At 43.0% G+C, this 22,959-nt stretch overlaps 1 protein-coding gene across 1 annotated transcript in view; it reads right to left on the reverse strand.

Annotated features, from left to right (window-relative positions):
* Window positions 1-12,131: 12,131 nt before the first annotated feature.
* GPC4 (glypican 4) overlaps window positions 12,132-22,959 on the reverse strand; it is a 101,837-nt gene continuing 91,009 nt past the window's right edge. Inside the window, exons 4-9 of the mRNA XM_045537773.1 lie at window positions 22,188-22,353; window positions 16,449-16,579; window positions 16,210-16,356; window positions 15,086-15,222; window positions 14,270-14,445; window positions 12,132-14,173 (exon numbers count right to left, since the gene is read on the reverse strand). Of these exons, the coding sequence (XP_045393729.1) occupies window positions 13,971-14,173; window positions 14,270-14,445; window positions 15,086-15,222; window positions 16,210-16,356; window positions 16,449-16,579; window positions 22,188-22,353 (960 nt within the window). The 3' untranslated portion in view covers window positions 12,132-13,970. The remainder of the gene's footprint in view (window positions 14,174-14,269; window positions 14,446-15,085; window positions 15,223-16,209; window positions 16,357-16,448; window positions 16,580-22,187; window positions 22,354-22,959) is intronic.

Raw genomic sequence — 22,959 nt, forward strand, 5'->3', positions numbered from 1 at the left:
GGCTGACACCACGGCACTGTAGCAGGGGCAACAGAGTGAGACTCTGTCTCAAAAAAAAAAAAAAAAAAAAAAGATCTGCCTTTAGTGCCCTTTTCTGAGCCACATGAGAAAATCTCTTTCCTTTTGTAGTCACATCTCATTTCTCAGCAAAACTGCTTATGTTGAGGCTGAGGGCATCCTGTGAGGACCTGGCTTCCCTGACGCCTATCCCACATACAAAAGGATCTGTTTGATGATAGAAGCCTTTGGCCAGTGCTCTGTATTTGGCCTATGCTATGTTCTGGCTATTTTTAAAAAATTATATATCTATCAACAGAGGCTGAAGATAAAGCTCAAGGTAGGGGCTACTCCAAGCGTGCTGCAGGGTGGGAAGGCATTCCCTGCTGAGTTGCAGGAACAGTGGCTAACCTCTTGAGGAGACAACCTAAGCAGACACCGTGGCAAAAGTGAGGACCTACCTATTAAAGGAGAAGAAAGGCCAAGTGCAACTATTAGGAAGTGGGAGCAATTGTCTGAAGGAAGATTCTACGGCTATGTCAAGCTCTCCGTCCCAGCTAGAGAAGACTGGATCTGCATTAACCATATTTCAAAACCAAAAGCAAATTCAGAGGCCACGTCTGAACGGCCAGGCCCAAGGAAGGGATGTGGAGGAGAGGAGTAGGGCTTCTGCAGAGATAATAGCTTCAGGGTTGGGGGGCTTGAGAAAGGGAACACACATCAGGCCAGTGGTGAGAAGACAGGTGTCATTATAGATGGAATCCATCTTGAAATCAAAAGTAACGTCATGTCCTGTGAAAGACAGAAAATGCTCTGACATTGCAGGCATACTTAAGGTCACTCTTCTCAGCTGGAAATAGAACAAATCTTTCCACAGTGACATACTGAGATTCAAAAACAATTGACTAGAGTACATGACTCTGGTGGATCTGGGCTCCTCCCTTTGATCTGGTCAGGCAGTGGTGATCCGTGTAGTCAGAGAACAGAGTCACTGGGGCACAAATGGTCTCCTAATCTCTGACCTAAGCCTCCCTGGGGTACCACTGCCAAGCCCCAACCCACTGCATCACACAATAGTCAATGATACCAAGCCCCTCAACAGTCTTGGCCAAGGTGGCAGTCACTGTTACTCTCCATGTGTCTTGATTCATATGAATGCACCGCACACACCATCCAACGCTCACTGTGTGTGGTGGCACCAAGGGAAGTGCTCCGCTCCTCCCACCAGGACACCCAGGAGTTCAGGTAGGCTTCTCCAATCTAATTAGGGACGGAGCAATGCGGGGGCCCACATACAATGGCTACTTTCTTTCTTTCTTTCTTTTTTTTTTTTTGAGAAAGAGTCTCGCTTTGTTGCCCGGGCTAGAGTGAGTGCCGTGGCATCAGCCTAGCTCACAGCAACCTCAAACTCCTGGGCTTAAGCAATCCTACTGCTCAGCCTCCCGAGTAGCTGGGACTACAGGCATGCGCCACCATGCCCGGCTAATTTTTTTTTCTATATATATTTTTAGTTGGCCAGATAATTTCTTCCTATTTTTAGTACAGACGGTGTTTCACTCTTGCTCAGGCTGGTCTCGAACTCCTGACCTCGAGCGATCCACCCGCCTCAGCCTCCCAGAGTGCTAGGATTACAGGCGTGAGCCACCGCGCCCAGCCCAATGGCTACTTTCAAAGGTAATATACCACAAGGCATTTCCTTAAAACATTTTCTCCCAAAACATTAGTTATTAAGTTATGCTATGGTCTAATCTCTTGTTAAAATTTAAAGCATTCAAACCAAAAATGGGTTTGGAGTATGAAAAATATCTGCAGATCATAATGCAGAAAAGCCAGTTTTTCCCAGAATTATTTGGGTGTTTATTTTAAGTATCTATCAGCAACACATATAAATCTGCAAGGAACTTTTTGTTAGCAACTTCTGAAAACTTCCATTAACAGTGGAAATACTGACAGCAACTTCAAAGGCTCTGCCCCCTAATTACTGAGCAAACACTACATGTGTATAGTCTGCAGAAAAACCTTTCTGATATGCAGAGTCTGCAGAAAAACCTTTCTAATATGCAGAGCTGCCTAAAGATAGAGCATTGTAAGTAATGAGATCCCCGTCATCGGAAGTGTTCAAGCACTGGTTGGGCAATCACCTGGCAGGACTACTGTAGAGGACAATTAATCATCAAGGATTCAAGATTGACCTGGATGACCTTTAAAGGATTGTGGGAGTTGAGTTAGGCTGGTTTATGTCTAGAAGGTCATGTATTGATTTCTGCGTAGCTCTACATTGCATTTCGGAATCCCTGAAGTTCAGTGAAGTTTCCTATCCCCACCAAAGTTGCTGGTGGCTTCTGCACTGATATAATGCTCCACTTCTCCATCCCAGATGGAGCAAGAGTGCCCTATATTCCTATTAGTGTTATCCTCTGGTAGCAAACGAGTGTAGCCAATCCAATTATCTGCCTACCCAATAGCCATTCCTCCCTTATTCATTATCAGTCATCCCCTAATTTGTTCAATGGCCATCCTCCTTCCTGCAGCCATGTCTTTTAAGTAGAACTGGCTTCAGCCCAGCCCATGAATATTGGTTAGCCTTTATACTCTATGGATTATAGCATGTGAGCTGATTCTAGGCACCAAGAGGTGAGGGAACATTGCTGGGAGAAGGTACCTTCTGGGAAAGATGTCTTAGCTTTTCAAAAGAGACTGGAGAGAAATAGTCTCTTATTTCTACCAATGGAAAGTGGTGTGTGAAGACGTGTTATCATTAGGACTGTTACAGCCATCTTGCAGCCATAAGGAAAGCTATCCAACATGTTGAAGTTGGCAGAGTTGAAAGATGGAAAGAACCTTGATCTTTGATAATATTATAACATTGAGAATTAACCATCCCCAGAGCTTCTCTATATCATGGCTTTTTGTTGTAGTGCTATGTTGTAAACAATCCCTTATTGCTGAAATCATTTTGAGTTGGATTCATCATCACTTGCAGCCAACAGCATCTTAACTAATACCACAGTCTTTGAAGCAATCTTGTAGTGAAACCACTTTTTAAATCCATGGAGTCTAGGCCAGAAAATTATTAATAGAAAGCCCTTAGATTTACCTTTTCCCTTCAACACTGGTCTATAAGCAACCCCACAGCCAGTATCCTCACTTGAGTTTCCCTTGTGGAATCATCATGCTTGGGTGACTCCTTGATCCTTATAAAATGAGACCTATACTTGCCTGACCTTTTCTGGATGCTGGGGTATGGTGGACATAGCTTAGGTATAATCACAGGACAGAACTTAGGAATGTTCCTAAAGCCTAACCTGTCAGTGTGGCAGGATGATGGCAGTCTAAGGCAATTCAGCTGATTCCTTTCTTCCCAGTATTTCCCTGGATGCGCCCCAACTGACTGCACTGCAGAGCTGTGTGCCCTGCATCAAATGCCAGGCTCAAAATCCCTTTGCTTAGGCCAGTGATTCTCAAAGTGTGGTCTCTAGACCAGCAGCATCACATGGAAACTTGGTTGAAATACACATTCTCAAGCCCCATCCGACCTACTGAATCAGAAATAGGGGGTGGGGCTTAGCCATCTGTGGCTTATCTTGCCCTCCAAGATATTCTGAGGCATGCTCAAGTTGGAGGACCACTGCCCTAGACTTTGGACACTGCAATGACTGGTAACTGGGAGTGTGGAGGGTTCTTAAGGCTCTAACTCGATTATTTTGCACTGACAGGGTCCCATTTGACTCTGTAATTACATTTTTATTGCTGTGATTATTTGATTGTCTATCTCTGTCACTAGTGGTGAGCTCCACCAGATTGGGCACCAAGTCTGTTTTTCTTCATTACTGCATCCCCAGTACCTAGCACAATGCCCGGCACATGGCATGTCCTCCATCAGTGTTTGTGGAATGGGTGAAGAAGGGCCCTCATGGGCCACATAAATTACTCAGTGGCATATTTTGCTCCATACTAAATTCAGCAAATTCCTAAGATAATTATCTAGTTGATCTTCAAATCGTACAGTATGTTTTCTCTCTCAGTCCATCTTCTGCTGCTATGACAGAATACCACAAACTGGCTAATTTACAAAGAAAAGAAATTTATTTCTCACAGTTCTAGAGGCTGAGAAGTCCAAAAGCATGGCACCAGCATCTGGCAAGGGTCATCCCATGGCAGAAGAGTAGAAGGCAGAAGTATGTGAGACAGAGAGAGGAAGATGGGGGCCAAACTTACCCCTTTTTTTGAGCTAATTCCCTCAATAAATAACTCACTCCTGCAACAAAGGCATTAGTCACCTCTTCAGGGATTCACCTCTTAACACTGTTACAATGGCAATTAAATTTCAACATGAGTTTTGGTGGTGACATTCAAACCATAGCACTCTCTAAGCTGAGTACAACTGCTAAATTGACTTTCAGGTTTTCTTAACTTGAACTCACAATGACAACAACTTCAAATTATTCCAGAGAGTGACTTCCACTCAGACAAATGCCATGCTAAGAAGCCATGAGTATTAGCCACTGCCCATTGCGGGATGTGTCCTGACGGAGACCCTTTCCTTTATTTGTTTTTGCCAAAGCCTTGACTGCACAGAACACTAAAGACCCAAGGGCCAGTCTAAGAGGAAACATGCACAGCCCCTAATGGGTCCAAGAGGGTCTTTTGTTGGCAGCAGCCCACCTCTACTCACCCCCTTCCCTTCCAACACCACTTTGGATTTTGGGGGGTAAAGCAGATGGGAATTAGACACTGGAAATACTTCTGCATTGCCTTCTCCCTTCTCCCTGTCAACCCTGGACTGAGATGAGCTAGTGCAGCTTTGCTACATGACCAGGAGAGAAGAGATTTAATTACAGAGGGATGGCACTCCTCAAGAGTGTGGCAGGAAACTGGCAGGAGGGAGTGGGGTGGGGGATTAGGCAATAGAGAGGTGCTCATCTGAGTGCCCTGCCTGCCTCCTAGGAAAGAGGCTTATTGTGTGGAATTCTTTCCCCCTAGTTGCATTGATAAAACAGTAGAAAGAGGCATACATTAAGGATAGGGGAAGGTGAAAAGGCAGGGCAAAGGGACCACGGGGAGCCTCCCCTGTGCAAAATCCCTAAATCAGAATGTGTCATCATTAGAGATTTAGATTCTTTTCCAGCCATAAAGAACAAGGCTTTACACTCGCAGCTGCTCATTTTCTATAATACCTCAGCCATAAAGATTTTTATCTGAATGCAGCCTTCCTGCTATCACCTGGCAATGGCAGGTGCACAGAGACACAGCATGTGCAGGCCAGCTGCAATGTAAATGCTTATAGTACATTCTAAATGTTTATAAAGAGGGCGACAAGAGTGCAGGTGGGGCCAGGGTCCATCTCGGAGTCCGTGCGGCAGGATCTCTTTCCCGCCCAGGCTCCAACCTGTGCCCACTGCAGGAGGTGGGACTCAGTGGCCAGATATCAGAAATGCAGCCAACCCTCATCCAAGGGCCTAAGTGGTCACAGAGCCGGGTGAGCAAGGCGCTGTACGATAGTCGCTACTGCTCTGGGCAAAGCCCTGTGATAGAGCACCCCATCCCCTCTGGCACGCTGGCCCCTGTAAGGGTATTCCTTATCTTGGAACACCATTGTGCTTTCCAGCTCCCAAAGTGCTGGTGTGTGCATCTTCCCACTATATCCTCATAACCATTCCGTGCAGTAGATGGGGCAGGGATTGCCCCATTTAAGAGAAAAGCCCAGCAGGAAGTCAAACAGTTGCTATGTAGTTTTTGAACTGTGATCTAGGGTACCCAAGTGGTAACCTGACCTAAATCACCTGGGGTTGGGAGGTGACCAGGTAAGGCTCTGTCCCTCCCACCCCCTGTCAGAATGGCTCCTTAACCTGATTTATACTTGGTCCCGTCAACCCACTAGCTGGCTGCCTAATGCCTGCCGAGGTTTCCTAGCACCCATCCAATCCCAGGTCCCTGCGGGATGGTGTCTGGGGAAGCAGACCGCAGGGATGCTTCTCCATGTTCCTCTTCAGAGTCAGGAGGCCACAGCAGTGTAGAGTGACCTGCGATGTCTGGGATCTCTGGAGTGCCTCTGGGGGCAGGGCTGTGGGAGGGAGCTGGAAGCAAAGCTTAAAGATTTGGGGAAGGTGGGTGCATGTGGCTGGCCAGAATTCAAAGGTGCGAGGGGTTGGGAGACTGGGAGGACCACTTTTAACACGTCTTACTGCATCCCAAACCTAGACATCCAAAAAGCACCCCCTGTGCTGAACTGCACTGTCTTCACTGGAAATTTCCAAACTTGGGTGGTTTGGGGAGGCTGGAGTTACACAGCGTAAAGGGGGCTGAGGCCCCTCATCTTGCACAGTATGGCACTGAGCACCTTGTCAAGCCCAAGGACGGCTCCACAGAATCTGTTCCACGTACTCTTACCTGGTTCATCTTCTTTACACACCCTGTGCATCATGTCTCATCCTCCTCAGGAATTGTCGTTAGAGCCCGCCCACTTGAATTTGAAGTTGCCTTGCCTCCCTCCTGAGGGCTTCGCACTCTGATCGCATCCTTCCCCAGCCCTGTTCCAAGGAGCCCAGCAGCTCTGCTTTGTACGCACATTTCCCTCCTGCTTCCTCACTCCCCACACCCACCAGTTCACCGCCCTGCCCCTCCTCCTGCAATTCCAAACCAGCCAGTGCTTTACTGAGCCTGCGGGGCAGCCTGTAGCACCCAAGGAATTATAAGAACTAATGATGGGTCCCGCCCACAAGCTCAGTGCAATTCTCCCCTCCCATCCAGCCTGGTTTGAGCGCTGCCTCCCCCCTGGAAGTTCCCCTGGCCCATCCAGTGCGCACTGCGCTTCCTTGCCCTGCAGGATCGCTAAAGAGCTTATGCATTCACTGGCATGTCTCCTGGCAAGCCTTGTCTCCCCAGTAAAATCATGGGCTTCCTGAAGGCAGAGACGTCATCTTACATAGAGTTTTTCTCTCGCCCTACTATGCAGAGACCAGGGCCAGACCTGCCCTAAATCATATTAGTGCCTCACATTCATTCTAGGTGGTTTTGGAGGCCCACACATCCAGAGCCACACATGCCTCTGCTAACCAAGGGCTGGCCTCGCTAGGCACTTCTTTGGAGTCTCTGTTTCACTATGACAAGGACCTTCAAATTCTTTGGACATAAATTATTTAATACAATTTCCCAAAAGGAACCTAGTAGACAAATGTCACAATGTAGGGCACACAGGGGTTTATCCAGCCCTGACTTATGTGCAGGCCGATGGCCCAAGGGGCAGGTTGAATAATAGCTAATATTGATCTCTGACAGCCAGCTCAGATGCCGCCTGCCTCCCCCTTTCCACCCTGATTCACCTTTTGGGTCCAGTGAATGTGTTCATCATGCACTGACCACTGTCAGCCTCTGCTGCACCACTCATTGATTAATGCCGAAATTCGTTTTCGAAATGAATCATTTACTCATTCTAAGCAGGGAGTCTGCCTTTAGTTTTAGGAGTTCACCCTCCCCACAGCCCCCGATTCCATAGGTTTGTGTGACTATGACATTGCCTCTCAGTCTCTCTGCAGACTAGTGAGGCATCACTTCTCTTTCCCTTGGACAGGGAGCCCCCAGTCCCCGCTGACCTTGCTGTCCTCCCTGTACCTTGTGTCAAAGTGGAGGTCCAGCACCAGATTCCTGAGTACTCCTAGATCAAGACCTTTCCCATTTTGCCTGATGGCCATGATAGGATATGTGTTGAGGAAACAACCAACAAAAGTTCTGGGCCGGGCGCGGTGGCTCACGCCTGTAATCCTAGCACTCTGGGAGGCTGAGGCGGGTGGATCGCTCGAGGTCAGGAGTTCGAGACCAGCCTGAGCAAGAGCAAGACCCCGTCTCTACTAAAAATAGAAAGAAATTATCTGGCCAACTAAAATATATATAGAAAAAATTAGCTGGGCATGGTGGCGCATGCCTGTAGTCCCAGCTACTCGGGAGGCTGAGGCAGGAGGATCGCTTAAGCCCAGGAGTTTGAGGTTGCTGTGAGCTAGGCTGACGCCACGGCACTCACTCTAGCCTGGGCAACAAAGTGAGACTGTCTCAAAACAAACAAACAACAACAAAAAAAAAAACCAGAAGTTCTGGGTTTCATTCCTGAGTAGGAAATGGCAAGTCAAAAATCTCTTCTTCCCAAAGCACAGATTTTGTTTTTAGATGTTGTGTTTTCTAATGTGCACTAAGACCAGTCCAACAGGAAAAATGTATTGTTACATGCCCCATCTAGAGCCATGCCTGTTTATCCCTGTTCTTTGTGTCCAATCTCTGACCCAGGTGTAGATTTTAAGATGGAATTTTGTTGAGGATGCTTTAAGAAGCCCAGATTACATTTACTGGAAGCCACTGATCTCGAGATGCATTTCCCTCCCCACAGAGCCCCAGCTGCTTAAGCAGGTATGGATTTTCCCTGTGAAAACCGTGGTCTTTTTCTCAGATTGGATTTGCTTGCGTGTTTAGCGAGTTGAGCCTTCCCAGCATCACAGCTGCTGGGGCACCCCCAGAACACTTTCACACGGGGTCTCAGGAGGCTGTCCTGGAGAGGGTGGACAGGATCACACTTGAGTTAACACCAGTTATTCAAGAACCAGCACATCGGTGCTACATAGTCCCCACATACGATCACTCGAGCTCTTTCTGCTTTGAAGTCCACAGGGAAGGAGCCACTGTGTGAAGTTAGAAACCCTTTTTATCATCGAGATTTGTCTCCAGATGACCCTTGACTCCTTCACCCATACTCAGGTCAGCCACTTCAACCAGTGCCTCCTATAGCCATGACCCTGACCCTTCCTTGGGGCCAGGGCAGCTCTACGTGTGGCAAGCTTGACAAGCTTTGTCCTTCCTAATGAATGATCTAGACAACGTGGAATAAGGGTAAAGGGAAATTGAAGAAGTAGCACTTGACATCTCTGATGGCAGACCAACATCTGCTCCAAATCTGGTTCTTGCATTTCTTACATGGGCGTCACCCTTAGCCATGTTACCTAACTTCTTCATGTCCTTTGACTCATCTGCAAAATGGAATGACTTCTGCTCTGCAGGATTGCGTGAGAGAATCGATGCAGCCTAGCCTTAGTGCCAGGCACACAGGTTCTTCCTGCCTCCCTTCTCAGTCAGGATAGTACAGGTAAATACACAGCAAATGCCTAGTTTTTTTTTTCTTTTTACAATAAACGTGTCTAAATGAGTGTTCGTGGCTGCTGTCAGAATTTGTTGCAAAGCATTCAAAACTGGAGTGGCAGTGTGAAAACCATTTTTCATTACACTTTAAAAGAGAGGTGAGATCAGGGGCAGTAACGACCTTTAGAGACAAATGCACTGAAAGAGGGCTGGGAACACAATACGTGTGCTCAGAAAATTACCCACTGGCCGTGATTACTTCTTTGTGGTCAACCTGGCATCAAAATGCCCTGTGCAGTGAGTCACCACAAACAGCAGGTTATAGTCAGCTTTAGGTTATCTATGGTGATGCAAAAAAGCAAACCCAGGCAGTGGTAAATCTAAGAAATTCTATTTGGGTTCTGGAATGCATTTTATATGTATTTTCTTTTTCTTGGCAGGAGACTTACCTTCCTAATTATGTTTCCCTTTGGCTATTATTAAAATTAGTCTGCATTCCCCAAGCACACAATACTGACAGCCCATAAGTAACAGGGTAAGGTCTACCTAGGATTGTTTGAAAATACACAATAAATCAATAAATCTGTGTGTATAAGTGTACACACACACACACACACACACACACACACACAGAGGTCTTCTAATCCTATCATGCAAGAAACACGAGAATTAAAAATAACATGGAGTCGCAAGGAAGTTATGGCCAAAGGCTTCCCTAAAGACCAGAGAACAAGATCATAAAACCCTTCTTGGGTCATCACACACCTACCCTTATCTTTACTCTTTAACCACACTTGTCATCTTTCATCTGCTTTTACCTGGTTGGATTGATGTGCGAAGATCTTTTTCTTTCCAACAACCCTGTGCTTTTTTTCCCCCAGAATTCCTAACATTTAAGAAATGTCAAAAGTAGAGTGAAATGTACATTTAATTCCACACGTGGACACTCATGCTGAGAAATGCATTTCTGTAGATTTTACTGATTAATGATGAAGCTGGAAGTCTCTTCAAACACTGATTCATAAAAATTCAACTTTACATGAAAACTGAAGTTGGGACAATTATTTGCATTTTCTAATGACTCCTTGACCATTGGATGCAATAACCTAATACCCTCAATGGTACTAGTGTGCTGTTTTCCGAGAGGATCTTCCCAATTGCTTTGGTCTTTTTCACTGGCGATGACAGGAAAACTACCAAAAATGAACCTTAACACAGAGAGCATCCTAATTGAGCACTCCAGGATTGTAGCACTATAATGTCAAACTGCTCCTCTAATTCTATTTAATGTTTGTTTCTTGAAAAACAACCTAGACTAATCTGAGCCAAAATGCAGTAAAAATTAAAATGTTGTAGCACTCCAAAGCCATGCCTTTAGAACAGGAATCGCAAACTTAATTATAGATCTGTATCTTTGGAGTCCTCTACTCTCAGTATTTTTTAAATTAACCTAAAGAAATAGGGCATTATATGCATAAAATGCTACATTTCGTATTAAAAAAGAAAAATCTCTACTCCTATTTGCTTATAAATGCATAAGAAACTTTGGAAGAAGATAAACAAGCAACTGGTAAGAGTTTCCTAGCAGTGTGTGTGCAACTGAGCAGATGGATACAAAAATGGGAGGGAAACTCACTCAATACCTTTATATGTTTTGGTGTTTAAACCCTGTCAATATATTATCTAATTAAAAACTAAAGTAGACAAGTAATATTATAGGGCATTTAGCTCACTAATGGACTAGAATTCCTGCTACCATGTCATCTTCCAGAAATTTTTCACATATATAATAAGGAATTTGAGAAGAATTATGAGATATAAAAGTAGACTGAATTTGTAAAATACATCATGGAATGCAGAGTTATATTTTTCCCCACTAAGTTCTAAGTTGGGAGAATTTTCTGAGTATTTTTCTGTTATTTTAAAAAAGGTAAAAAGTTGTATTTGGTATTTGCTTAACAGTGAGATCACTCACACACCCACACCCCCCCCACACACACACGCCTCTCCTAGTAGATAACTGTTATGAACTTATTACCTTTTAGATGTGTAAATAGACATATTTTGCTCACACAAAAGGGGAAGTAGAACTTTGTGTAGCACCATCTACATCTATTTTTATTTTGGTTCTGTAATCACAAATGACAACTTCTACTTCACGTAAATTGTTAGGTTTCAAACACTCAGTAACTAAGCTTAAAAATTTAAGTCAATTCTTTGCAGTGCCTTTTAATCAAAATAGGTGTTATTACTATTTCTGAAATAAAATATAAATCTAAAGTTGTAAATTTTTTAAGGTGTAGAGTAGGTGAAGTGTTTGAAAGAAAAATACTTGACTTTATAAAACACAACCCCCTCACACGCTATTAACTTTGGAAAAGTCAGGTCTTCTCCTAACAAGGCTTTTATTCTACCTCATACTCAAAACTTTTAAGGTTTTAAATATTCAACTTGCCTTTATTCTTTTTTGGGGGGGTGAGAATGAGCCTGCCAACTGGTTAGAAGCCAAGAGTTATCCAGTCAGACCTGAATGGAAAAATCTATGATTTGTTTATTTCATAGTTCAAGTTCAAAAGCAAGAGACAATTTAAATAATAAAAGGGGAACAGGAAAAAAAATGCAAAGAAAGAAAACAAATGAATAAGAGTCCAGAAGAACCTTCAAGAATATTTAATTCGGAAAATGTTATTGGTTTAGAGAACTTGACTGAAAGAAAACAGCTGGGTAGAGTTCAAGGTTTTAAATTAAAAACAATCTAACAAGGTCTATGGGGATAACTCTTTGAGCCATATTTTGGAGACCAGATTCGTTTCTACCAAGTAAAAGTAATGGCAGTCTAAGCTAAAAAGGAAATTCCTCACAACTGAGGTAGTTACTAAGTATCAGCACATTTTCCAAGTTCTCACAAGGCAGCTTAGCTATTTACAATCTATTTTTCCTCATACATAAATGGAGTCCCTTTTCAATTTTATGTCTTCTGTGATTTGTTTAAAAAAAACACTATACACACCAGCCAGAATATGCCTATTTTATTAACATCATGCTTTAATAAATAACTGGCCACTTCTAATAAAATTAAGCCTCTGTTTACAACAGCCCCCAATATTCCATTTTTACCATTCTGCAGAATTTGGTGTAAAAAGTTGAATGAAATGTAGACCCTGAGCTATCAAGTAATTATGATTCAATATAAAAATAGAGAATTACTCTTACAACTGAAGATTGAACAATAACACAAACAACCTCTTTGTGGGTTTTAGGTTCTGTGGAATTGGTTGGCATTAATGGCTGTCTAAAGTAGGAAGAGACTTGCAGAATTTTAGGCTCTCTGTAGACTTTTGGGAACTCCTTTTAAAGTGATTTGTTACATTCTCATAGTTTTATGAGCCATCATTTGGTAAGGATACAAGGAAAGGGTTCCCAAGGGGCCAAGGCAGTTGTTAGTCTTTGGCCTGGGACAACACATGTGGCCTTTGCTAGTTCACCCACGTGGCTATGGGTCACTGCTAAGATGTAGTCTTCTCAGCTTTACCTACTCCCACCCCTCCCCCCCAAAAAAAAAACAAATAAAAAATCTGGACACATAATTCTCCCCCAAGTGGGCTCCTTGGCGGATATGGGAAGCACACAGCTGTGAACCACTCCAAGACTTTCGCTTTATTGATAAGAGGGGACTGGGCAAGAAAAAGACGCCAAGACACCTTATACTCTCTTAAAACAAAAACCGGGATCCAAAAAGAAATGCAAATACACATGCACAAAAATTTGCTTGAGTGTTGACAACTATTCCCTGAGCCCAGGCTGTACCCCAATTTTGGCTAGCTCCCAGACAGCTCCCTGTATATGGTTGGGTTTGAAATCTGGACCACTGTAACAAGGGGGACCAAATGAGATTGTTGGTCACTTACTGCTGCCATTGGGATATTAATTCAAAGAAGGTCAGTGTGGACATGAAAACTAGCACACAGTGGCTTGCTAACTTAAAAAAAAAATACACCCCCAAACCCAAGTGTGAACATGTGATAACTGGGACATCCTGTATGTCTTATATCTATCAAGAATCTTCTTCTAAATGGATTACAACTTTAAGTGGGTTCAAGAAATGGACCTGTATCTTAGCTTATGTAATTCAACTCCAACCAAAATGGTAGTCTGCAGTCTCTTCCAATCCAGCTATAAATGAAGTATGTATAACCTTCTTGGATTTATGCTTGAATACAATCTGACAAGTGGCTCAGAAGGCCACTTGTGCCTTCACATTCTGTCCTAACTTAATAATAATTAAAAAACCAAAATCACCTCCACTTCTCTTCACATAAGGCAACTAAAATAACAGGGACAGATGGACATTTTACCACTTGTTGGGCTTTTTCTTTCAATAAGATAACATGATAAATAAAACCTGCTTCTGTACAGCTATTTAATATTTCAGAAGTACGTACATGTTACATGCCAAGAAAAAGGACCCTGGTTTTCTTGTAAGAAACAAGGTAAGATCATAATTGAAAAAAAAACCCACAAACAAAATGAGCAAAAAAACAAACAAACATACAATAGAGTGAGTGATAAAATCACAAATGCACAACTAACTACAGTTCTGTACCTACACTGTTAGCCACATTTAACACGACTCTGGGGGAGCAGGAACCAACTTAACGTACAAGTCCCTCTTCCTCCCCCAAAACTGAGTGAAAAAACAAAGTCAGCATTTTTTAAACCAGTGGCCACATAGTAAAAACTGTACATTGTTGTCCATTCGTTGAAAAAGCAAAGTCACTAGAATGATATAAAAGTGATAACCGGTGCGCCTTCTAACTTTTTGATGATGAACACTTTTTCTCAGAGTTTGAGAATTATCTCCACTCTCTCTGCATAACCAGGAACAAGATGCAGAAGACAGCGAGGAGGTAGGGCTGTGCCCCAGGACGGGCACCAGCACTGTCGGCTTTGTCGTTGGCACTCTTCCCGGCGTGGTCTGTGGAGTTGTTCTCTAACTTCGGGAAGCACCGCAGATTCTCACATCCACTTCCACTTCCTTCTCCACTATTTTCATCACCTATTTTTTAAAAAATGGAATACCGATTTCATTTCCCTTGTTTCCATGAGGAGGCATGCAAGAACAATTTGTACTTTTAAAACTGCAAAGGCTTACTAATGTCAAAGAAGTCCACGTCGTTCCCATTGTAAGCATTCTTAATTTTATTGCTCATAACCCGGAGGGCCATGATTTGACGGAGGATCAGTATGTCCTGTTTGCTACCATCAACCTCGACCTCTGGGTTGTCGATCTGGTTGCTTACTCCATTTCCTGTCACTGCAAACAGGTACCTGGAATGAGAAACGATCCCAGTAAGATGATTAGGAAAGCATCATCAAATATATCTGCTAGACTCTAGTAAATTTCCACAGAGCACAATTAAATGGAAGTTCTTCAATTCCTAATGAACACTAATCTCTCGTTTTCCTGGGTATGTCTTGTTTCTCCAATTTGACCATAACCTTCCGGAAAGCTATCCCTATTGTGGAGGCTGGGGTGGCAAAGTAAAGTACCCTCCGAACGGGTAAGTTATCCAAGTTAGTGAGTGTGTAAGGGAGGGACACAGGGCATCAACAGGTCAGAGAATGAGACCTTTTAAGAACTGGTGCTTTATGAGGCCAGGCCACTAAGCAAAGGGCCACAGACATTAAACATTTTTAAAACAATGACACTGTTGTAACAGCCCTGATACTAGAACATAACTACTGTCAATCTTTTGACCCAGTACTCTTGGCAAGTAGGTGGGGACCTTTTCAACATTTCTACTGCAAAGCCCATTCCTAAGAACATCTAGAAGCCTTCCCTCTTGTTGCTGCCGACCGTGTGTGAACTGCTTCCCGATGCCTCCTCTGAGGACCGAGAGAACCCCCTCTGAAGGTCACCCAGGCATCGAGGAAGGGAGAGACTGCAAATCCATTCAACAGAGCTAACCTGCTTTTGGCTTTTCCGTTCCAGCAGTCATCCTCATTGCCATTTCCTGCAGCCATCCTCTCATCATTGCAAACGTTGCTCGGAAGAGAGGACCAGAACTTCTTGGCCTGTTTTAGTTTCTCCTTGACATCAGTAACCTAATTAAGAAAAAACCAAAGACCTTTGTAAAACAACACAAAACTACCTACGGAAGTGCCTTTTGACCATTTCTAAAGTATCTCCAGAGTGATATGCAATTCACTGTCAACTTTGGTTGGGAGAGAAAGACACAGATCCTATTTATACTTAGAAGTACAGAACCACTAGAATAAGTTAATAGCTGACATGCAAGCTCTGAAGGAGTTGCCTAGATCCACTGTCCATTCTATCCCCTAATTATAACTACTGTCTGAGGCCTGCCAGGTCCTGTCCCCTGGAGATACACTAAGACATAGTCTCTTCTGCTAAGGCTTTTATACTCAGAACCAAGCTTACGTATTATCCACTCTGAAACATAACTGTTATGGCTCTTCTCGTGTCCTCGGGCTCTGCGTTCCCTCCCTACTACTGTATTAATACTCTCCTACGCTCTTGTAGCATGCTGCTGTGCATAAAGAAATTTGCCTATGTATTTTTTTTGCTTTTCTTTCATCCTAGCATTTACTATACGAGGCCTGTCCAGAAAGTTTCCATCCATGTAATATGAAAATTACATATCAACAATGGCTGGATATTTTCTGGACAGCTCTCGTCTATCATCTGACATCAATAAGCCTGGAATGTCTGCTTCTCTGTCACTGCCTCCATATTGTGGCTTTTTGAGAACAAGGACCTGCCTTATTCCTCTGAGCCTCCCTATGCCTAGCACAGCGCTGGGCACATAGTAGATGCTCAGTAAATACACAGTGAAACTAAAGGAAGGCTTTGAGACAAGACTTACCGCATCACATCCCTTGACTACATAGGAACTTTCTGAGCTAGAAGGTGAGAGAAGCAGATTTACTGATATCCACCTACAATCTGCTTGAGAAGTTATACCTGAAAGACCCATATTCGTAAGCTTTCCAATGAAAAATTCATTTTGAGCAAATGTTTTCAGTTCCTTGTAATTGAACACGGACGGCCATTCCTGCCCAAGTGCTCACCAGTCGGTCCAAACTAGTGCCTGCCGCTGTGGTTGGGCGTTCCTCGGGGTGATGTGGTCTGAAGCGAGCGCTGAAGGCAATTTCAGAGACGTCACGAGAAATTCGTCCAGCTGGGGCGGGCTTGGGGGGTCCACATCCCTGGAAAACCTGCATTGGAGTAAGTGAGGTCATATTAGGGAAGCCACATTGCAAGCCAGAGGGGGCCTCCAGCTCTCCTTCCAGTATCCTGCCTTCATTACCTTCTGAGATACTTGCACACTGTTATCCTGCATGTTCATGATAGCATCAGAAATCTTCACATCGATGGGATCCATGACCGATTCAATGTTGAAAGGACCCTCTAGCCTCTCTGCCACCATCAGCATAGCATCTAATACGAGGTTTGGGGAAGAACAATACAGCATATAAAGTAAATCATTAGTTTGGCCTTGGGTAATCAGTCATTATTTTACTATTTTATCCCATATTTCCTGTATGGGGTGGGGAGAAAGCACACATCATAATTAATTCATATTTTTCTATCTATTGCCATTACACCAAACTGTATTTAGTCATCATGTATCAGCAGCTCTCTAAAGTGAGAAATGGCCAGATGAATGCTTTGTTCGACAGCAAGGAACTCCATCAGCAATCCTCCATCATACTGATTATTCACTCCTTCGTGCGTCAGTGGCTGTCCCTGTAAGGCTCTGAGCTAGCTCCCAGATGCCAAACCCAAGGCTGGAAGCAGAACAACATGCCAGTTCTCCTAAGACACTTCCCCTAGGACCTTTGCATTTCAGGTTCCATTTACAAGAGTTAAAAACACAAATCAGTTAAAATCCTGGCATACCAATTCTATTCTTTCATTTTTTAAAATAAAACCCCTCAGATCTTTGAGTACACAGTTGGAAAATGCAAATGAAAGCATTCCTAGGAATTCTAATGACTTTTCACATAATGAAACTCTGAATGATGCAGTTTTTGTATTAAGATAAACTTCCCATTTCAAATATAAAGGCCTCAATTCATTCTAAACAAAGCATGTACCTCCTTTTTGTCAAGTGAAAAGACAACAGAAGACACAGTGCACAAAATTCATGTGCTCACAGTATGTATCTTCACTGATTAGCCTGCAAGTCACTTTCAGACTTTGAGAAATCTAGCATTTTCCAGGAAGCACCAATCTCTTCAACAAAATATGCTCTGCCTTTTTTCTTGTCATACATGTTCATTGGGATTATGAGGTTTTAATATGTTTGCCTAATACCTACTGTACAAAATTAAAAGATCTTGGAAATGAAATCCCCAAATGACAGAAAGGATGCTTTGTTAATGACAAGCAGTGGACTTGTAAGCTTGTTTTTTTCCCCTTTACACTGCAGTGCTTAATGAATGGCAACAGAAGAAGTTAGACCCACATTATCCACTGCCTTCAGGTAGTGGGCTGGTCTCCATAAGATTGTGTGTTCTTCCCCAGAGAACACCCAGGCCAACTGCAGCCCCCAACTGAGCTTCTACCTAAGCTCTCTAGTGGAAAGGAGTACAGTCATCAGCGTATCAATGAAGCCAAATTTGGTCATCAGCCTTTCACGTTCAACCTAGAACAAATGCTACACAACATTAATGTATGGGGTCATTCCTCTAAACTGATGTACAATTCTGATGTCACAGACAACAAATAGATTTCCATGAAATTTAATTTTTTTAAAAGTAATAACAAACGAAGTTTCAGATTGCATTGTGGTAAGTGCCAATAAAGTGATGCTTCTAACCTCTAAGTGAAGGCTGACCATTGTAGTAGAGGAGAGAAAAAATGCTTTTGATGAGCTAGCAGAAGGAGACTTTTGTAAACAAGTGGAGCACAACTTAAATGTGTTCATCATTGTCAAATCATCAGGGCTGCCACGTACAGAAAGCACATTCTTTCGTAAGCTGAGAAGAAATGGCTTGCTCCAAATAAAAATATTATGAATAGACAGATAATAAACATCCAAAATGCAGAGGTTTAAACAACAACAACAAAAAACCAGTGCATTTTGTAACTACTTATTCCCCTAGTGGTGAGGAAAGGCCAGATCACTAATGTGTTTGTGAAAGACTGAAAGGAAACATAAACCCCAATTCTTCTGGCTGTTTGGCGTCTTTGTAAACTCTGAGCCGGCCGGCCATACACAAGGGCCTGGGAATGGAGAGAGAAGCCGGGCCTTTGTTGGGGCCGGTGCCATGGCGTTGTGTGTTGCACGGCTGAAGAATGTGACTGAGGAGCATTCTGCCTGCAGCCCAGAGCCAAAGCTGCCTCTCACCCCGGGGGAAGTCATGATTGGCTATCAATCGGCTCCTCCGTAGCAGCAGCCAACCCTGATAAGAAGCTTCAAGAGAAATCCAAAGATAGTTGGTTTGGTGTTTTTGTTTTCTTCTGGTGGATGTGAGCCACGGGGCTCTTGTTTGTGGGATATCCCACTGGCTCCTGCCTCCTGCCAGGAACTGGCTGGTGTCCCCGCCAGCAATCCGCATGCTAAATTCCCACTGGCAGCAACATGCGACATTAATAGGGTTGGCTATGAGTCAAATAAGCATTAACATAGCTACAGTATGTGATAGAGAACAAGTTGCACCTTAGCATAATTTATGATTCTCTAGAAACTGACTTTTCTGGTGGGTGGTGGTGGTAGAGAGGTATTTGGTTTATTTCTCAAACTGAACGTTTCATATAATCAGCCCCTTATAAAACTGACTTCCAAGTGCCTTAGCTATTTGGATCCATCCTGATAAAGGGTGACAAGACTTTGATATTTACTGAAGGGTCACATTTCATGGCAATAGGCAGATGCAGTTAAGAGAGGAAAGGGAGGGCATGACAACAAGGTGGCAGATTTGGAAAACCCATCCTTAGTCTCTTAAAGGGTCTAGTCCAACCGCATGATTTCAGTGCTCAGGATACTGGCATTAAGTTGCCCCTCGACCTCCCCCCAGCAACAAAGCATCCCCTTCTGAATAGGGAAAGTGATTCCTTTTGCATTGTGCGGCAAATAATCAGAAACCCACATCTTCTGCCTCACGACCTGACTGAAAGGACAAAAGGCAGTTTCCTGACTTAACCCCAAGATCTGGTTTAAAGAAGGGAGGGAAAAGCCCTTGACCATTTATTAACTGCAGTCATTTAAAGGGGAAAGAAAAATTCCTTGCAAAGAGAGAGGGAAAAAAAGACAAGGAAAAAAAAAAAGAATTTACAGCAGAGGCATGTAAATTGGGACTGAATATTACAACCACAGTGCAGATTAATTAAACTCTTGTGAAAAATTCATGAAAAAGCACTGGAGATTAACAATGTCTATTACTCTTGGCCTTTTATATCTGCTTATTAGAAATAAAGAATAGTATGCCCATTAAAAATGAAGTTTAGATACAATTATATGCCTCATCCCTCCAAAAAGTATCATTTAAAATAACTGGGGAAAATCAATTTAGAAATCCTATCAATTTCCACTTGGGTTTAATTTTGTTTCTTCAAAGATAACAAATGTAATTTAAAAAATACACAACAACAACAGCAGCAATGTAAGCCCTCCTTGTTTTAGAGTAAATGACTAAAAACATTAATTAAGCAAGCCAGAGTATGGTTTTGATTTGATATGGACCTGCAAACTCTTGGCAAAATATGTAGAAGAATTTGTATTTTAATATAAGGATATGAAGACTTTAGTTATAGTTTCTGCCAGACATGCTAGAATAACAGAATAGTGCGAGGGACATGCCCCTCTACCCTTCATTCCTGATGTAGCTACAAAAAAGTTAGCAAAATTCCATCACTGTCACCATATCCCTTTTTTGTATGTGTGTGCTGTATGGCAAATTCTACTCCCTTGCATGGAGAAATAGTACATTATAGGGGAAAGTGAAAAGGCTCACCAACTTTCTTTAAAAACCCAATTTCGCAAAAGTGAATTGCAAACTTGACATCTGGGTGTGGGGATGAGTTTGGGATTAAAGAGAAAGAGAGAGAAAGAAAAAATAGCAACTTTAGATCTGGAAATGCCATGGGCTTGTACTTTCATGAGAAATATTTTGAAGCAAGACTTTCTCCTGTGGCTTCATTCTAGGCATGACGTGCCATTTGTGCCTGTGTGTCTTTGCTGGTCTTATGCCTTCCCTTTCATGGGATTCTGCTTTTCTGTGCGTCGAAGATTTTTTCAGGTCTTCTAGCTTTGAGCTATTTAGGCTACAATTGTGCTGAAGTGCTTAATATTCACATCTTTTTTTTTTCTCTGTGTCAGTGTTCTCAAGAATCTGTTGGAGCTAACTTATTGATGCACTTTCAAACGGAGTTAATATGGTAATTAGCTCTCATGCAGACTAAAAAGCATTTCCCAACTCTACTCCCCTACACCAAAAAACAAAACAAAACAAAACAAAACAAACAAACAAAACAAAAAACAAAAAACAACCATGCCAGCAAATTGCACGCATGTTCCCATAATGTGGAGAAATAAGTGAAAAATCGGTGCTTATAAAGATACTCAAATTCTGCAATTATGCAAATGTTACTGGGGGATGGGAAAAATGTGAGTTGGTTTTTGTCAGCTATTAGTATGTGTGTGAGGTCCCATTCACACTTAGCATTAGGAGCCTCAACACTGGTCACTGTTGTTTGGGGACTAATATTTGCACCAAACAGGCATCAAGGTAGCTGATGACTGGACATTGAAATTACCCCTAATTTGTCCTTTCTTCCAAATCATAATTAAGCCTCTCAGAAACTGGCCACTTTACTAACATTGCCATCTGAGTCCCAGTAATGGTTTCCTACATGGTAATTATCAGGGTAAAAGTCCTCTCCTTTTCACCAGAGCAGTCTAGTGTTGCTAAATCCTCTATGGAAACAGAACCCATAGAGGCCAAGGCGGGAGGATCGCTTGAGGCCTGGAGTTAGAGACCCAGCCTGGGCAATAGCCAGAACCCATCTCTATAAAACAAAACAAAGCAAAACAAAACCAGCTGGGTATGGTGGCACACGCCTGTAGCCCCGGCTACTCAGGAGGCTGAGGCTGCAGTGAGCTATGATGATGTCACATCACTCTAGCCTGGGCAACCGAGTGAGACTCTGTCTCAAAAAAAAAAAATAAATAAATAATAAAAATAAAAAAGGAGCAGAGCCCCTAAATTTCTACAATCAGATTTCACCTGATCCAAATAACATATGGGTATCTTTCCAGTTTGTAGATGATTTGGTTGCAGTGTAACAGACATAACATTTTAATAGCTACTTTCACAGCTCCATGAGGGCTGTACTATAGCATTTACATGGATACAAGCCTATGACCATAACCAAAATTGACTTGTAGGGGGAAATATCAAAAAGGCATTTTCTTATTATTAAAACTTGGTACTTGGCCGGGCGTGGTGGCTCACGCCTATAATTCTAGCTCTCTGGGAAGCCAAGGCAGGTGGATCCTTTGAGCTCAGGAGTTCGAGACCAGTCTCAGCAAGAGCGAGACCCCGTCTCAATTAGAAAGAAATTAGCTGGACAACTAAAAAAAAAAATATATATGTGTATATATAAAAAATTAGCCAGGCATGGTGGCGCATGCCTGTAGTCCCAGCTACTTGGGAGACTGAGGCAGGAGGATCGTTTGAGCCCAGGAGTTTGAGGTTACTGTGAGCTAGGCTGATGCCACAGCACTCTAGCCCAGGCAACAGAGTGAGAGACTCTGTCTAACAAAAAACAAACAAACAAACAAACAAAAAACCAAAAAAAAACCCCAACAAAACTTGGTAGTCACTTGTATCTAGTGTCTTCAGAAATGGTACCATCAGTTGAAGGGAACACTGGCTTGTAGTGACTTTTTTTTTTTTTTTTTACTACGCTCAAAGTCTGGCAAACACGAAATAACTAATACTAAAATGAACATAAATTTCATAGCTGTCAATCACGACATTACTTGTGGTTGGAAGTGGAGCTACCTCCAGCACCACAAATATATTAATTGCTTGCTCACCTATGAAACTGTTCCACTCCGAATCGACATCCCCTTGGTAGGCCAAACAGCCTCTCATGATGTTTGAGCAGTAGTTGTAACATGGTTTCACAGTCACGAGACCCTGGCAATGGGAGCAGTAGATCATCTTCAACAGGGCGTCGGCACACTGGGCTGTCGGATTTACCTAATGAGTGAGAAGAAAAAAAAAATAAACCAGTAGTGGTGGGGCTTAAATAGACACAGAAATTGCAAGTCTACAGGTTGACAATGAAGGCTTGGCCATGAACGTAATTTAAGAATGAGTTGTGACGGATCACAAGTGGCAAGCCTGGCCTGCCTCCTGAACAGATGAATTAGATCAAGATTAGATGAAGGGAAGATGTGTGCTGGGAAGGAGGAGATGGAGGTGGAGATGAACATTGCATGACCTTAAACAACCAAGGTGTATATATCTCCCACCCCGTAAACTCTCATTCTTCCTCCACCCCATTCCTTCCCAATCTCTCACTTGCACACATAAATTGATCAATTACTTCAGTCTTTTTACAAATAACTTTCCAGAGTGGGCCGTGAGACACAGTAGTGGAGGCTACCCTCATCTGCCCACCATGTTTGCCCTGCTACGGCCTCTACCACCACTGTCTTTGCCAGACTGGAACACAAGCACATCTTCTTCTCAAACACATTGACTAAAAGGCTTCCCTTTGAACCTTAACCCTCTATTCAAGGTTTAGAACAGTATCCAGTGTGTACTCTGTTCTGTGTGTGCCAAGAGCTGCGCAGAAGGCAA

Source organism: Lemur catta, chromosome X (genome assembly GCF_020740605.2).
Source record: "Lemur catta isolate mLemCat1 chromosome X, mLemCat1.pri, whole genome shotgun sequence".
In the NCBI taxonomy this organism is placed as follows: Eukaryota; Metazoa; Chordata; class Mammalia; order Primates; family Lemuridae; genus Lemur; species Lemur catta.